This window comes from Olea europaea, chromosome 10 (genome assembly GCF_002742605.1).
Source record: "Olea europaea var. sylvestris chromosome 10, O_europaea_v1, whole genome shotgun sequence".
NCBI lineage: Eukaryota > Viridiplantae > Streptophyta > Magnoliopsida > Lamiales > Oleaceae > Olea > Olea europaea.
Window position 1 is genome coordinate 31,529,901 of NC_036246.1, and position 17,497 is coordinate 31,547,397.

Consider the following 17,497-nt stretch of genomic DNA (forward strand, 5'->3'; position numbering starts at 1 on the left):
TTTTTTTCAATTAATTTATACAACGAATGTTTAGATACCAAAAAGGTAAATGAGGGGGACATAATGCATGTCTATTATAAATAATTTTAATTGATATATTCAATGTATGTTAAGAGACTATGAAAAAATGATAGTATTCTTTGTATGTTCAATTCAAATCAAAAGAGTAAATAGAAAGATTATTTTAATTGATTTCCTTAACTATTTAAATTGTTTTCACAAACTGTTTTTTTGATTTCATTTGAGTCAAAACTTCATTTCACATTAATAATTTGTATTAATTATTTTTTATATTCACACATCTTATAATATTATTTTTATGACACCTATAAAACATTTTAAAACAAATGTTGCACATTCAACTATGACTATTTTTTGTTAAATACGACACAATCAATATTTTTTAACTACAGACAGTCAAGCTCTATGATGATTTTGGTGAGCTATGGCCAAATATGAGAATCCTAAATGTTGAAGTTCAATTCAATTTATTAATAATATGTGAGGGAGTTTAAGCGATATTTAATAAACTATGATGAATCGAAAATCGTAATTCTAATTCGATAGTTGAAAGAATAACTTGTTGGAAATAAAACTCACACATCATTTTTTTCTTTTTTAATAATAATAATTTGTTACCTTTCCTTTTGATTGTGGAGGATAGACTCTTGCGAGAAGGTAACGGTCCCCACCACCTTTTCCTTTTCCCGTTGTGTGATTTGCAAAGTTTAAACGAAAAGTCGAAGCTCCATTTCCAGCTACCCTGGTGGGCCAAAACTAATTGAGCCCCCCCCCCCCCCCTTCAACCCCACACCATGCAAACTTAATTCTCTTCTCTCATCTCTTCCTTTAAAATTGTGTGCCTTTGCTTCCGTTTCACATCTCTCTCTCTCTCTCACTCTCTGTACATACATAGATACACACGTATGAAATATGGACTCTAATCATATCATATATTATAAAACTAAGATTTGCTTTGTGAATTGACAATTAGTGTACATCTCATTTACAAGTTGGTTTTAAAATTGAGTTCTACCAAATGTGATTGTTAATTTATACCACATTAATTAAATACCTTTTTGCAGAGTGGGTGAACTTGTTAGTGAAATACAACTTCTGTGAAGTCATGCAACTGAAAACGTGGGCTGCAGTTAATTTTAATGCTGAAAAAAGAAGAGGAGGAGGAGGAGGAGGTGGTGGTGGTGGTGGTGGTGTAATATAATGGCTCGAATATATCTTGTATCGCTAAATTAAGAACTGATTTGTGAGTGTTGAATATTAAGCTCGACATTTAAGTGTTTTTTGGAGCCCAATGATGCTGCCCAAATAGAGGGGCCCTTTTAATTGAATGTGACCCGGTTTGCCCCCACTTGTGCAGACTCATATTTCCTCCAAATGCAACTTTAGTTTGTTTTAACTTGATGGATCAGATGATGTCAGGTGGAGTCGGCTGAACCGTTGGATGCAAGTGATTTTTCATTTTACTTAGCCGTAGACTTTTCACTTACCACGATTTCGAGAGAGTTCTAGGGTTTTCGTGTGTCTTGTTCTCTGTTCGTCCTTTCTTTGAAAACTCTTGATTTTCATCTGTAATCTCTTAGTTTCTAAGTGTTCTTGGTGAGATCTAGTATAGATTAGAGTATTCTTGTGATGATTCTACTCACTGATTGAGTGTTTGGTGATGGTTACTTTGGTGTAATCTGCGTAAGTGAGAATTCGTGTTTTTCAGAGTCTAAGGGCTAGATCTTTTCAAATCTATTGTGTTGTAATCCTTAAACACTTGATATTTTTGTTGGTTCTAGTGGATTGGAGCGATAACCACTTAAAGTGGATGCTCAACGTGGTGATTAGCCCTTTGTGGGTGAACATCCGGGCCTAAGGGCGAAAAATCTTCGGTGTTCTTTCATTTTCTTTTATTATTTTGTTTACTTCTGGGACTGAAAATACCTACAATGATATCAGAGCGCTTCGATCTATTTATATAATCTTCGATATTGCCTTCTGTGGTGTTCTTGATGGTAAGAACTTTCGATCTTTATAAATCCATATTTTTAAAGGAGTTCGTGTCATTGCCTTGGTGGAAAAGTAAAATAGTCTTGGTATTCACTATTGGCCTGAGACGAGTTTGGTAACGAGTTTTTAACCCAGAACCTAATTTTCTCGATTCTTCAGATAACTCTATTTTTTCTTGGTTGAAGCCCACCTGGATCTACCTTTGTCTAGGGTTTCATACGAGAACCCTAGAATCTGAGGGGATTGGGTTTAACGGCTTCCTCAATATTAGCTGTGAAATTTATCTGTCGAAAATAATTGTTTTATGGTTTATTGGTTACCTGATTTACCTGTTCTCTGTGTTATCTGTGTGAGAATCAACTCCAAACTGATACTTTGTGTATACACTTGTGCATATAAATTTTCTTTTCTCTCACACTACATACCTCAACTTGCATTGGCCAAAAGATTGTTAAAATTTTTAAAAATAATGGCAAGCACTAAGATTGATATTGAAATCTGGAATGGCAAAGGAGACTTTAGTTTCTGGAGTCAAAAATTGAAGGCTCTTTTAATGCAACAAAGGTGTGTGAAAGCTATAGATGAATCATGGGGTCCTGAAATTACTGAAAATAGAAGGACTGATCAAGATGAAATTGCTTGGAGTACAATTTTCTTGTATTTATCTGATAGTGTGATTAGAGAGATAGGAAAAACAAAATCTGCAGCTGAAATTTGGACAAAGCTTGAATCTCTCTATCAAACCAAAACTCTTCCAAATAAATGTTACTTGTGGAAACAATTTTTCAGCTTCAAATTTGACCCTAATAGTGATCTCGAAATGAATCTTGATAGATTTAACAAACTATCACAAGATATCACCAACAGTGATGAAACTCTTTCCGATGATAAAAAATTTGTGGCCTTCCCGTCGTCTCTGCCTGATATATACAAAGAAGTAAAACATGCCCTTGAATATGGTAGAACATTTGTAACTGTTGATATCATCACTACTTCCTTGAGGAATGAGGAATTAGAATTCAAAAGTGAATCTAAAACCTCCACAACTGGAGTAAGTTACAATATTAGAGGAAATTCTTCTTTCAAGAAAAATATTTTTAATCAAAATATGAACAAAAAATTTGGAAAACCAGAAGATTTTACTGGAACTATTCAAAAGGGGAAATCAAAATTTAATAAAAACAACAATAAGGCCAAAGGTAGAAAATGTTATTTTTGTGGAAAAATGGGTCATTCTATTAAAGACTGTATAAAAAGAATTGAGGAATTGAAAATGACTAATAAGGTTGAAGGTGGGGCTGCTATAGCTTATGAAGAAGCTGCAGCCTCAAATAGACAAGTCTATGTGACATGTCCATTCCTAGTCAAAGATGACTGGATTCTTGATTCTGGATGTACATTCCATATGTCACCTCATAAAGAATATTTTGCTGATCTTTATCAAATTAATAGGGGACATGTAATAATAGGAAATGATTTTTCTTGCAAAATTAAAGGCATTGGTAAGATTGTATTAAAACTTGAAAATGGAAATGTGCTGATTTTAAATAAAGTTAGATATATTCCAAAATTAAAGAGAAATTTAATCTCTTTAGGAACTCTTGATGATGAAGGTTTTAATACAATCATAACCAAAGGAATTCTATCACTCCAAAAGAATTTTGCAAAAGTTATGCAAGTAGAAAAATCAAATGGCATATATGCCTTAAAGACTGTACATCTAAAGAATCAAAACATTGCTATAAATGTATTGCTGTCTCATAAATCTGAAGTTTGGCATAAAAGGTTGGGGTACATAGGTGATAAGAGCCTACATGTTCTTAAGAAACAAGGTGTTTTAGGAAAAGATAAAATAGAAAAAAATGTCCTTTTATGAACACTGCATATATGGGAAGCAAAAGAAACTTCCTTTTGCTACTGGTACCCATAATCTAAATCTACTCTTGATTATTTGCTTGTAGATTTATGGGGACCAGCTTCTGTGTCCACCTATTCTGGTTTTAAATATTACCTATTGATTGTCGATGATTTTTCAAGGAAAAACTGGGTCATACTTTTGAAAAATAAATCTGATACTTGTCAAAGCTTTATCACTTGGAAAATTCTTGTTGAAAATCAAATAAATAAAAGTGTTAAAGCTTTTAGGACTGATAATGGCCTTGAATTTTGTAATAAAGAATTTGACAATTTTTGTAAGGAAAATGGAATATTAAGACATAGGACTGTAACCTATACACCTCAACAGAACGAGTTAGCAGAAAGAATGAATAGGACTCTATTAGAAAGAGTGAGATGTATGTTAATAAGTTCAGGCTTTCCAAAATTGTTCTGGGGGGAAGCTGTGAAAACTGCCTCTTTTCTAATAAATAAATGTCCTACAAAATCACTAGATTATGATACACCTGACCATGTTTGGAATGGTCACCTTGTTGACTACTCCAAATTTAGGATCTTTGGATGTGCAGCTTATGTACATCAAAATGAAGGAAAATTAGAACCCAGATTTATGAAAGGTATGTTTTTGGGATATGAAGAAGGTGTTAAAGGTTACATAATTTGGCTAAAAGATCAAGGAGGTTATAGAGTTGTAATTAGTAGGAATGTCATCTTTAATGAGATAGATTTTCCTTGTATTAAAGGAAAAGATACTACAGTCACTGAAACTATTAAAAATAGACATTTCCTGCAATCTGAAGTAACTATCAGGGACCCAAACCTTGAAAATGAATATCAACATGAGGTGGAGGAACCTCAGGAACAGGATACTGAACCTGTTTCTGAACCTGAACAACAAACAAATCCCTTAGAAGATTACCATCTTGCTAGGGATAGAGAAAGAAGAGAAATTAGACCACCTATAAGATATAGTGGCCTGAGTTTATCACTGCACTTAGTGTGCAACAATTTTTGGACAATGAGCCTGAAACTTATGAAGAGGCTATTGAAGGGAAAAATGCACAGCACTGGCTTTTAGCTACGAAGGATGAAATGCTTTCATTAACAAAAAATAAGACATAGATTTTGGTAATTAAACCTAAAGGGGAAAGAGTTATTGACTGGAAGTGGGTCTAAAAGATAAAGGAAGGTGACCAAAAAAATGGAAATGTTAGATTCAAGGTGAGATTAGTTGCAAAAGGCTTTAATCAAAGAGAAGGAATTGACTACAATGAGATTTTCTCTCCTATAGTCAAATATACTTCTATAAGAATCTTACTTGCTCTTGATTCACATTTTAATTTTGAATTAAAACAATTAGATGTGAAAACTGCTTTTTCTCTATAGAGATTTAGATGAAAAGATTTATATGACCCAACCTAGAGATTTTGAATAGGAAGGCAAAGAAAACTGTGTTTGCCTTTTACAGAAATCTCTCTATGGTTTGAAACAAGCCCCCAGATAATGGTACATCAGGTTTGATACTTTCATTAAAAGTCTTGATTTTAATAGAAGTGAATATGATCCTTGCTTTTACAATAAAGGAAATGGAGGACCTAAATCTTATTATCTCCTGTTATATGTTGATGATATGTTACTTGCTAGATATGATTCAACTGAGATAAACAATATTAAATAAAAGTTAAAACAAGAATTTGAAATGAAATATTTAGGTTCTGCCAAGAGGATCTTAGGAATGGAAATTAGGAGAAATAGAGATAATCACAATCTATTCCTTACTCAACAATCCTATATTTCAAAAATATTATGTAAATATTCTATGAGTGAAGCCAAAGAAGTCACTTTTCCTTTAGGCAGCCATTTTAAATTTTTTGCAAAGCAGTGTCTAAAACTAAAATAGAAAGAAATAGAATGAAAAAGGTGCCTTATGCAAATGCTGTTAGATCAATTATGTATATCATGGTTTGTACCAAACCTGATCTTGCCTTTGCTATTAGTGTCTTAAGTAGATATATGAGTAATCCAGGTAAATATCATTGGGAAGCAATGAAATGATTGTTAAGGTATTTAAAAGGAACATCACACTTAGGATTAATGTTTAGTAAAGGTAAAACAGAGATAAAACTCAAAAGTTATGTTGCTTCAGATTTTGCTGGTAATTGTAACAATAGAAAATCAACATCTGCATATGTCTTTGCTCTAAATGATACCTGCATAAGTTGGAACTCACAGCTGCAAAAATTGGTTGCCTTGTCATCAACAGAAGCTGAATATATTGCAGCTACAGATGTTGTAAAGGAAGGAATCTAGGTGAGAAATCTGTTAAATGAAATTGGTTTTTCTGATAATAATGCTACTATATTTTCTGACAGTCAATCAGCTACACATCTTAGTAGAAATCCAATTTTTCATGATAGAACTAAACATATAGACGTGAAATTTCATTTCATAAGGGATATCATAGAAAAAGAAATTATAAGTGTAATCCAGCTGATATGGGAACAAAAATACTTTCTTTACATAAATTTAGGGATTGCTTAAATCTCCTAAATATTGTTACTAATTAAAGTTTATTTATTTATTATTATTATTTTTTTTTTTATTTTTTTTTGCAGGAAATAAGAGTAAATGAAACCTAAAGAAAAAGTTATTCTCTAATCGTCATGAAACCCAAAATGTCAAGCAAGGTGGAGAATGTTGAATATTATGCTCGACATTTAAGTGTTTTTTGGAGCCCAATTATGCAGCCCAAATAGATGGGCCCTTTTAACTGAATGTGACCCGGTTTGTCCCCACTTGTGCAAACTCGTGTTTTCTCCAATTGCGACTTTAGTTTGTTTTAACTGGATGGATCAGACGATGTCAAGTGGAGTCGGCTGAACCGTTAGATGCAAGTGGTTTTTCATTTTACTTAGCCCTAAACTTTTCACTTACCACGATTTCGAGAGACTTCTAGGGTTTTCGTGTGTCTTGTTCTCTGTTCGTCCCTTCTCTGAAAACTCTTGGTTTTCATCTGTAATCTCTTGGTTTCTAGATGTTCTTGGTGAGATCTAGTATAGATTATAGTATTCTTGTAATGATTCTTCTCACTGATTGAGTGTTTGGTACTGGTTACTTTGGTATAATTTGCGTGAGTGAGAATTCGTGTTTTTCAGAGTCTGAAGGCTAGATTTTTTCAGATTTATTGTGTTATAATCCTTAAACACTTGATATTTTTGTTAGTTCTAGTGGATTGGAGCGATAACCACTTAAAGTGAATACTTAATGCGGTGATTAGCCCTTTGTGGGTGAACATCCGGGCCTAAGGGCGAAAAATCTTCGATGTTCTTTCATTTTCTTTTATTATTTTGTTTACTTCTAGGACTGAAAATACCTACAGTGAGTTTAGCATCATCTCTTCAACAAGACTGTTACTGTACACACGTACATGTATGTATGCATGGATCATATTTCGTCAATTGTATATGTAAATTATAAAGGTAGTCATTGAAACAAGAGTTGTGCTTGGTGTACAGCCTCCTCATAATAGGGAGCCCACGATTGTTTTATTCATGGTGAGCCCTTCCTCATATGAGAGGGCTATAAACCATACAGAATGGTGTACAACCACCAATTTCCTTGAAACAAACCTTGATTGGATGCCCATGCAAGGGAACAACCTAAAAATTAATAATACCCCAAAATCTTATTATAATGTTTCGTTATGATTAGAGTGATGTCAAAGAATATGATTATTATTGTTGAAGTGTCCAAAAAATGGGACAAACAGGAAACCAAGATTGATTTTGTGGTTGAAAGCAACCATACAACTAATTAATGAATTGACGCCAAATCAAAGTTACCATAAAACAAATTAATAGTCTGTGCGGTAATATGAATCACACTTTGTATGAATAAAAAATAATTTGAGTATTTGTAAACATGAGCCAAAGACAGACAAATATGTTGCGGTGAATGGCATTATGATTGGAATAGGAATAGAATGTTGTCTTTAATGTTGTTAATTAGTGTCCTTTTTAAGCTGCTGTCTGTTAGCAAAGCATATAAACAACAAGCTTGCAAACCATAACTAAAGCAATGCATATCTATCTATAATATATTAAATATCACATCAAGTGAAAATCATTTTTTGGACGATTATAGCTTTATTACAATTCCACCCATTTCAATAATACCTTAATTTCCCTTTTTTGATATGTATTTAATTTATAAAATATAATTGATACTATAAAATCATTTTTCATGCCTGTATTCCATGTCACTAATTCTCAATTAATTAATATTTATATTCATTTAATTAATATTAATTAGAATTCTACATTTACATTCACGTTAATGTCCCTGTCATTAATTCTCAATTAATTATCATTTACATTCATTCAATTAATTAGAATTCACATTCGAGAATGTTCATTGTTTGCATCCATATATGCTAATTAGCATCCAATTTCACTTAATTAAAAGTTAAATTATATTCATTTAGTATCAATAATTTAACATTCAAAGCAGCAACTGCTATTTCTTATTGATTATGTAGCGCAGGACAAGAACATGAATAATAATAAAAGGTTTTTGTTCGTAACACACGAACAAGTGTTGCTTGAATTTCATTCAAACGGACATGAGAAATATTAGGATCACATCTTATAGAAAAACTGAAATATTATTATTCAAAAATGGCTGTACAATTTTTCAAACCCTTGACAAATATTTAAAGAGTTACAATCAAAATCCCAATTCAGTAGACAAATACGAATATACATCAAATTTGAATAGAATTAAAATATTGTAAAAGTAAAATAAAATAAAAAAATCCTTAAACTAACTCAAAACATAAAAATGCTAAAACGGATCCCTAAATGACAAAATTTGACCCTAAAAGTTTAATGATCATTGGTCACCTGACAAAAAAAGTGCAGAATCAGATAACACTTTCAAATTATACTCACTCGCGACAATTTAACCCTTATGCACATTTTCGTAAATCATTCTTATTTCTTCTCTTTTTCAATTGGTTTGAGCTTTTCTCTTCTAATCGAGCATCATTTTGGATTAAAAGTAACATTAATGGTGACAAGAATCTAAACCGAAAAATCTAGTTATCCACTCTACACTGCAATTTTGAGATGAAAAAAAGTATTATACTGAACATTACATACGTCTTATACTCCATAAACTACACGGGATGCATAAAACAAATTAGGGTGTGTTTGATTGTCAATACTTTACATGGAAAATATGTTTTTTCACCAAAATTCTTACTTTTGTATTATTTGATTGATATTCTTTCCGTGAAAAATATTTTCTTTAGGGGGGAACATGATTTTATTTTTCAGAGAATTTACTCTCACTCATCTATCCACTCTCTCACATTTACCCGTCAATAAAAAATGAACTACTATAAGGCCCTGTATGATTGGTTCGAATTCCATGAAAAATGGAATTCGAATTTCACATTTTTTCAATTTTGTGTATTTGATATGGTTTATTTTCCATGGAATTGTATTTTCTTGCTTGTATTGAGAATTGGTATTTTCTTGGTTTTCAAGGAAAATCAAAGTCAAACGAATACCAAAAGATAGATGATTTTCTTGAAATTTTTTTTTTTGGGCAATAAAAATAAATTTCATTCCCAATACCAGTAAATTCTATCATTTTAATTGACAATTTTCATGTAAAATATAGTCAAACGAACACCAAAAAATATTTTTTATTTCAGCATTTTCCACGTGAAAAATTATACCAATCAAACACAATAATTTACAATTCCCAGAAAAACAATTTCTAAACAATTCAATTCCCTAGATTTTTTTTTCAATTCAATTCAATTCCATCTTTACAATCAAACGGACCCTAAGTTGAAAATTAAATCAATCATACACATTTAATTGACAATTTCTATGCAAATAAGTTTTCGACAATTGAATTGCCCCAAAATTTATTTTCTTTCCATAAAAATTTCATGCTTGCAATCAAACGTATCCCCAGTGTTTACAAAACCCAAAAAGAGGGAACAACAGATACGACGAAATAGGACTACCATCAGGACCAACATGAAAATAAATCGGAAGCTTTTGCAGCAACTACTGGCTCCCAATTAACATTTCTAACAATTATAATTCACAAACAGGGGAAGAAAATAAGAGAACAAAGAAACCACGAGAAAATATCCTCTTCAACCAAAAGTTTTCGGCCAAGGAGACTAAATTATTGTGCATATTAACAATAATGATAACACAAAACCACATTATGCTACACATAATCAACCTTAATATATCATAATCCTACCGCTAAATAACTCTAAACATTGGGTTGCAAATCTAAATTCTGTAAAGTTAGAACTCCAAAAGAAATTCTACAGCAACTCAACTAACATTCCTCAAGGGAGAACCATCACTTGAGAATTTAACTACTTCTATACATCTGAAATTCACGACCTCTAGCAATTTCGCAACTCCCTACAAACTTATGGCTTCATTTTTACATGGAACGCTAATATTTCAGAACCTATCTGACCTATAAACCACTGAAACTAACACTACAAGTTGGCACCAAGCAGCAGTATCCTTGCTTTTTTTCCCCCCCAGCAACTATTCTATGTGTCCCGTTATGGACACAAGCAGAAACTCAAATCTTCAGGAGGCACTTTCCAAGGAACTAGGATCTTTTTTGTCAGAATTCAGATTGAAGTTGGCCTGTGATTCCTCACCTGATTCAACCTCCTGCTGCTGGTTCTCACTCTTCTTTTTAAACCGGCCTCCTTTTCCCCGAACTCTTCTCACAGCATGCAAATGTCGAGACTCATGCAAATAGGGCTGCAAAATAAGTTGGATGGTTAGTAATAATGCTTGGATACTTGAAAACATATGCCCTATAAGTGGGAAAGATCATAATAGGGTCAGACTATTCAATGCATAAATGCCTTTGCCTATTTATAATTTTTCAGCCTCCTGCATCCCCTTTTTATGGTAACACTAAAACCTAAAACAACCCAACTGACCAGACCTTAGCCATTCCAGAAACAGAGCAGCACTGCAATGACAAACAAAAATTTAATGATGTCAAGAAACGATGATTAAAAATCTCAGCATTATCTAATTTTCAGATACTCTGCCTGTTCACACGTGTCGCTTTGGGGTATAATTACCAAAAAAAAAAAATAAGAGTTGAGGTGGAAAGATTGAATAGTCAGGAAATAAAATATGAAATGGTCCCATTGATTGCATATGAAGAAAAATGGGAGGTTATGCTCTCTCTCCACTAAAGATTTTGAAACACCACATAATTAGAAGGAAAAAAGATAGAAGTTTACCATTTGAACATTTCTCTCATGATCTTCTGAATTATATGAATAAAGCGTACTCTATGACAAGGAAGGGTTACAGTAGTAAATTGATAGAGGTACTTCTCAGAATAAAAACTTGATTCTCCTTTCTACCGAAAAAATTAATCATTGCTGTTCTCCCTTCTCATAAATTGATTTATTCCTCTCAAACTCCACCTACGGAAACAAAGGAATCTGGAATATGGTGTTCCTTCTAAAGATGAAAGGACCATTCCTTCAATTTTCTTTCCATTTACTTAAATTCCTCACACAAAACAAGCTTGGAGGAATTTCCACTGCATGAAGATTCATGTAGTGTGCGTCTTCTTGTTTTAATAAAAGTTTAAAAGAGATCTATATCAACAAACCAGCAAATAAGAAGTCACAAGTCACCATGCTGGAGTAAGCTTGTGCATCAAAGCATAATTTGGATTGAATCCAATGGATGAAGTAATCGAGAAATGCAACAACAGGCCAGGGCATGATCCCCTAAAATACCTTACGGGACTTGACAACTTTATGCTTAGACTCAGCCTTTGCACGAGATTGTCGACGTCGCAAGATGCCATGATATTGCTTTGCATTGACAAATACAGGCACCTCAACTGCATCCGATGGCAAAGGCAAACCAGCTTGCTGAATTCCCATTAACTGATGGTGGACCTAAATTGAGGAAGAGTCAAACTCAAAATATCAAATCTACAGGCAAGTTTAATCAAGATGAGCTTTAGCACAAGTACCATTGGTTGGGCTGGATAAGGCTGTGCATCATAAGGAGGAAAGATACTTCTATAGTAAGGATCTGAATATAGATAAGGTGTTTGTGCCTGCAATATTTAATTTATCAAGAGGGATGAAGAATAAGAACAAGTAATCATCCATGCTTACTGTTCTACTTAACATCAGAATTTAAGCATAAAATTAGCTAAATATGTCGTGGATAACAACACTTCTAATTCTCAGGACGATATACCGCAGCTGAAATTAATATAAAAACACTTTTGTTTCAAATAGTACCACGGCATTTTCAGCTCCAAGTTGTGTGGACGTTGCATAATTCATATTTGGCAATGCAATACCAGTATAAGACATCACATTAGACTGAACCTGAGGCTCTGCGTGCTTCTGTTGTTCATCGGCCTCACTATTATCTGGATCACACAAATTTACCACATAATCAAAACACATAGCATTTAAGCATTAAAACTAACTTCAGGAGGGAGATTTAAAAAGTTCAAGTTTCACGTGAAAAAAAGAAAAAAAGAAAAGAAGATAAGACCCATAAGTGCTTCAAATTACGTTTAAAAAGAAGAATGCATATTTTCTTTCAAAAGGTAAGGGTATCATATTTGTTTTTAGAGACGATGACAAAAAACAACGACCTAACCAAAAGCAGATGCAGTTTAGCCCCTTAATAGGTCAAGACACTAAACCTCAGTCCACTTCTTTGTTGTTTTATTATTTGAGTGCAACCATGAAAATGCAACAATCATATAAATAAGCCAAAGGCACCAAATTGTGCCAAAAAGGTCATTGCCAGACTGCCAGTATACACCATAACTTCATTGCTTAATCCTTTCAATAAACAATGCATTGCTTCAAGAGGAACGTGTATCCCAAGTTCATTTTTCCCATTAATCCTACTAGAGATTTAATACTTCCATTCCTAAATGGAACTAATGAAAATCTGGTGCATTCAAATATCACTGTCCTCCTCCCTAACACCAATTTTTGTCTCGCTTACCTTCCCAGTCTCAAGTTCAAAGATCCGAGTCTTCTGAAAAATATATTCAAAATTCCTTACTGCCTTATAAAATGGAAGTGCATCTATGTGAATCATACATTAGCATCAATGAACTTCTATACCAGAAGAGCAATGGCTACCAGTATCAATTGGCCATTGATCTTGATTGGCGAGCTTTACATATAGAGGTGTTAATTATTAAAGTTGATCTATTAGTCAGGGAATAAGGTACCCATTAACTGACCAAAGCTGAAGCCACAGAATGAGATAGAAAGAAGCTTGAGTTGCAGGAAATTTTTGAGATGGCCAAGCTTTACATGAATTGAAACAGTTTTTACGATTTTTCAATGAATAAAATACAATATCTTATGTTTCCAGTAATGATACAATGCTAAGTCACTGGTTCAGAAATAGTTTTCAGTTGATGGAGCATATTGGTGCGGTACATTCATTAGGATACCAGCACCAGGTGGATGAATCTATTTTGGCTGAGGTGGTAGTTTAACTAACAACTTTAATTCAGACTCACTTCCACTGGTGTTAGATTTTTAACTATACAAAAATGACGACGGAGTGAGATAAAGTTCTTACTGGTAAAATTCAATTGCTTGTTATTACAGTCCTTACTTCGCAGCAAACAAGGGGATTATACGATCCTTTGATGTATAACAAAGCATCAAGAAACTCATGGATACAGATCTCAAAGAAACAAACATCATAATGTGATCGTATCATCACATCATAGGGATAGACTACCTACAACTTCTCCTGCAGCAAAATGCCACATTACAATGATTAACGTCGCTTTTTTTTTTTTTTTTTTTTTTTTTTTTTTTTTTATGTAGCCTAAAATAAAATATTAATTACTCAATCAGTGATCTTTATCTGCCATTGAAATGTTATCATATTTCCATTCACTTCCCTGAAAATTTTCCATCGTCGTGTATCAATGAAAAAATGGTACACCTTGTTTAGTTCTCTGAATTCTACGCCTAGGGGTAACCGACTACATTCTAAGAAAATAAAAAATAAAAAGAAGAGAAAAATGGTCATGTGTCATGAGTATTAAAAAAAAAAAAAAAAAAATTTACCGGAGAGGCTATGAATAGATGATGTCATAATGGTGCTGAATGCGTTCAGACCTGACAATCCAGATAGAACAATGTATATTAATATGATCAACAAGCAAACATGCAGATTAAAGCTTGACAAAGCCATGAGCCAAACATATAACTCAGAGTACGTGTTCGTATCAAAAATATTACTCAAATAACAGTTCCAAATAATACCCAGGAGGTAAACCGACTTCATTTTCGTGAAAAATTCTAAATAAAATTAGCTCCATCATAATTCCGATTGAATTGAATACGCTACAAGCCTAAGAGATAATAATTCAATAACAACAAACAAGAGGGAAAACGGAATCCTAAAATTTAATTCAAATTATCATTTCAATATTTTAATTAAAAGTGGGAAAATTTTCACCTGACGAAGAAAATTCACAGGGATGTCAATTATCGGTGTCTTCCTTCTGAAAACTCTGGCGCCTGGGGCTTTTATTCTCTTTGGACGAAAACTGAATTGTTGTCCGGTCTGCGGAGACCAGGAAAAAGAAGAGTCGCCAGTAGCAAATGAAATTTTAATAATATTATTTACCATTTTGCCACCCTAACAACGATATATATACACACACACACCCCCCGTACAGTCCTAAAAATTATTACTGTTGTATCCCTGATTCTACCCTATAAATACATGACTTTGGTTTTTAATAAAACACATATAAACCTATTGATTTTTCTCTATTCGCTTTTCTTTTCTTCGCTTTTATAACACATTATCAGCACGATAGCTTAATTTTTTAAAATTTAGTGAATGTAATAACTTTTATAGGCATGAATATTTATCACGTGTACCAAAATTAATTTGGTAGCATGTGAAATATTTCAATATACACATGCATCATAACGATGTTGCTTATTTTTCTCTACTTTTCATTGACATACATATTAATTCTAATTCACGTTTGTATGTGTAATCTGAACACATATTAATCCACTTTTTTTATTCATACTGGATCATTTTTCCACATACTTTCAGTATTTATTCTGTTTTTTGAATCTGTTACATATTAGTTATATCTTTAATTTTTATATATGTGAAATTTATATGCATGTTTAGTATCTTTTGCATGTTGATAAAAGATTTGAGGCATAAATAATTTAGCCAATTTTGTTAACTTCTATGTATGAAATTTCTTTTTTTAATGTATGTTTGATAATTAATTTTTCTATATAAATTCATATCATGTTTATATGGTAATTAAATATTTTTAAATATTATTCTATGAACTTTAAATTAAGAATCTATCATCTTGTTGTTTCAAAAGTAGCACAACATTGTAATTAATATTTCAGAATAAAATTAATTCTATATCTATATATTATAAATAATTCGTTATTGCTCCTAAAGTAGCATAACATTATTAATATTTTAGAAAAATATTAGTTGCCTATAAAGAGCAAGATATTGCAAGTTCAATATTTCAAAGGAATATTGACTCATTGCTTTTGAAGAAACATAATTTAAATTATAGTTATTTTAAACGAACATAATGTTTATGTTATCGAAGAAACGCAACGCACATTATATAAATATTTAATATGAATATTTCATTGTTACTCATATAAGGCATACATTTTATTATTTAGCTCGAAAGGTAAAATGAATTGTTAATGTCAATATTCCAGAAGAATATTGCATTTATGCTCTTGAAAATTATGTCTTGTTGTGTTCCGAAAGAAAGCACATTTCTGGTCAGATTTTATTGTTCTTAAAGAGTATAATGATATAAAATATAACATAAAATTATGTTTTTATTCTTGAAGAGTAAATCCTTACATAATTCTTATCGTAAACAATAATGTATTATTGCTCCTGAAGAGCATGACATTAAAATTTTCCTTATTTCAAAAGAATATTGATTTATTGTTCTTGAAAAAATAATAGTAAAATATATTGTGATCTCAAAGTAGCACATTATAATTTTCATTAATATTCTAGTTAGATATTACTTGCTCTCAAAAAGTATAATTACATATAATCTAACGTAAATTATATTTTTACACTCGAAGAGTAAATTATTGTATAATTTATTATAATAATATTTGATTACTCGCGAAGAGCTTGAATTATAATTTTCAGTATTTTAGAAGAATGTTGATACATTGCTTTTGAATGAGCAATAATAATAATAAAATATATAACATGCTTTTAAAGCGGCACATGTTTTAAAAATATATTATTTTAAATTCATATTTATCCCTGAAAGAAAACATATAACCAATGTCGTTAGAACATTGATTAGTTTGACCACTTGAATGATATATGATTATATAATATTTAATCATATTTTTCGAGATTAAATAATTGAATTATATATTATATTGAATCAGAAGTTCAATTTGATTTTATTATTTGGCATGATCAATTGGACCATTATTAGATCAATAATGATACGAAATTAAATATTTTTAATAGATATTAAATGAAGAATCAGAAAATTTTTCAATCCAATGAATTCCTATATATTATTTGTTCTCTTTATTGATAATTGATCATTAAACATCGCTAGCTAAAATAGGGATTGAATTCCCTATATTTCTAAAAATAATTAGGATGATATATAGGTCCCGTCACTTACCATGTTAACCATCTAAATATTATTTGTATCTAATAGATTTGACACAAATATTAGATGATTGCATGATATTCGCAACCTGAAATTTTACAAAATTATTATTCAAGTTATGAGCATAATTTTTAGATTATATAATCAAGACTATGTCTTGTTAATGCTAATGGTTTGTTAATGCTAATGGGCATATATATCAATATTTTAATAAGTGTTAATTGAGATGTCGATAAATGGTTTAATACTACTTTTGTTAAATGCCTCCAATTAATTTAATTGAGAATAAATTATTTCCCATTTTTATTTAGGAAATTCTATTACGCATCATACCAAAATCACAGTTCTCCCTATTATATTAAGCTTATGGTCAGATTCTAATTTTTTCATCTAATTATTTTTTATGGTGTAGTATACGTAAAAATTGAATATCATAATACACTGTGATGGAAAATAAAGAATGCTGAGAATAAGTACATAGTTTGAACTATTAGTTCAAATGGGCAATATTTTATAATATTGAAAAATATGATTGTCAATTTGATTGGACAATTCTCTTAGCACTAGGGGAAGAATTAAGAAGTTAAAAATAATGTATAAATACATCATCATCTAAATCCTCGTTAAATATTATTTGAACCAGAAGTTTGAAAGATAATTTATTTAGATGTATTTATTGATCAAAGAGATCAACAATATCTCACGTACCAATTTTTGATACTCCAATATGAATTGACGTCTTAGGGGACAATTTGTTAGCATTATATTTGATATATCTATGGCACGCCTGAAGCGTGACAGTGTTCGATTCTAATACAAAATCTTTAAA

General features: G+C 31.6%; 1 protein-coding gene across 5 annotated transcripts; it reads right to left on the minus strand.

Moving 5' to 3' along the window:
- Window positions 1–10,061: 10,061 nt before the first annotated feature.
- On the minus strand, window positions 10,062–14,608 carry LOC111401836 (nuclear transcription factor Y subunit A-7-like). Of its 5 annotated transcripts, none has more exons than XM_023029764.1 (7): window positions 14,463–14,608; window positions 14,069–14,119; window positions 12,251–12,384; window positions 11,974–12,060; window positions 11,732–11,884; window positions 10,915–10,941; window positions 10,062–10,724 (listed from the first exon to the last, which is right to left on the minus strand). In XM_023029764.1, exons 2-7 carry the CDS (start codon window positions 14,094–14,096, stop codon window positions 10,545–10,547), a joined length of 609 nt encoding a protein of 202 aa, XP_022885532.1. In that variant the 5' UTR covers window positions 14,097–14,119; window positions 14,463–14,608; the 3' UTR covers window positions 10,062–10,544. The 5 variants fall into 5 exon arrangements, with proteins under 5 accessions (XP_022885532.1, XP_022885531.1, XP_022885535.1 ...); XM_023029763.1 differs by having other exon boundaries at window positions 11,732–11,896; XM_023029767.1 differs by lacking the exon at window positions 14,069–14,119 and having other exon boundaries at window positions 11,732–11,896.
- Between the last annotated feature and the right edge of the window lie 2,889 nt (window positions 14,609–17,497).

Bases quoted from the DNA above. Each gene is read 5' to 3' on its own strand.
- LOC111401836 (XM_023029763.1), bottom strand. From the start codon at position 14,096: ATGACATCATCTATTCATAGCCTCTCCG. The intron at 12,385-14,068 runs GTAAATTTTTTT...TGTGTGATCCAG, and splicing joins ATCTATTCATAGCCTCTCCG to ATAATAGTGAGGCCGATGAA. The intron at 10,725-10,914 runs GTCTGGTCAGTT...CTTATTTTGCAG, and splicing joins CTGTTTCTGGAATGGCTAAG to CCCTATTTGCATGAGTCTCG.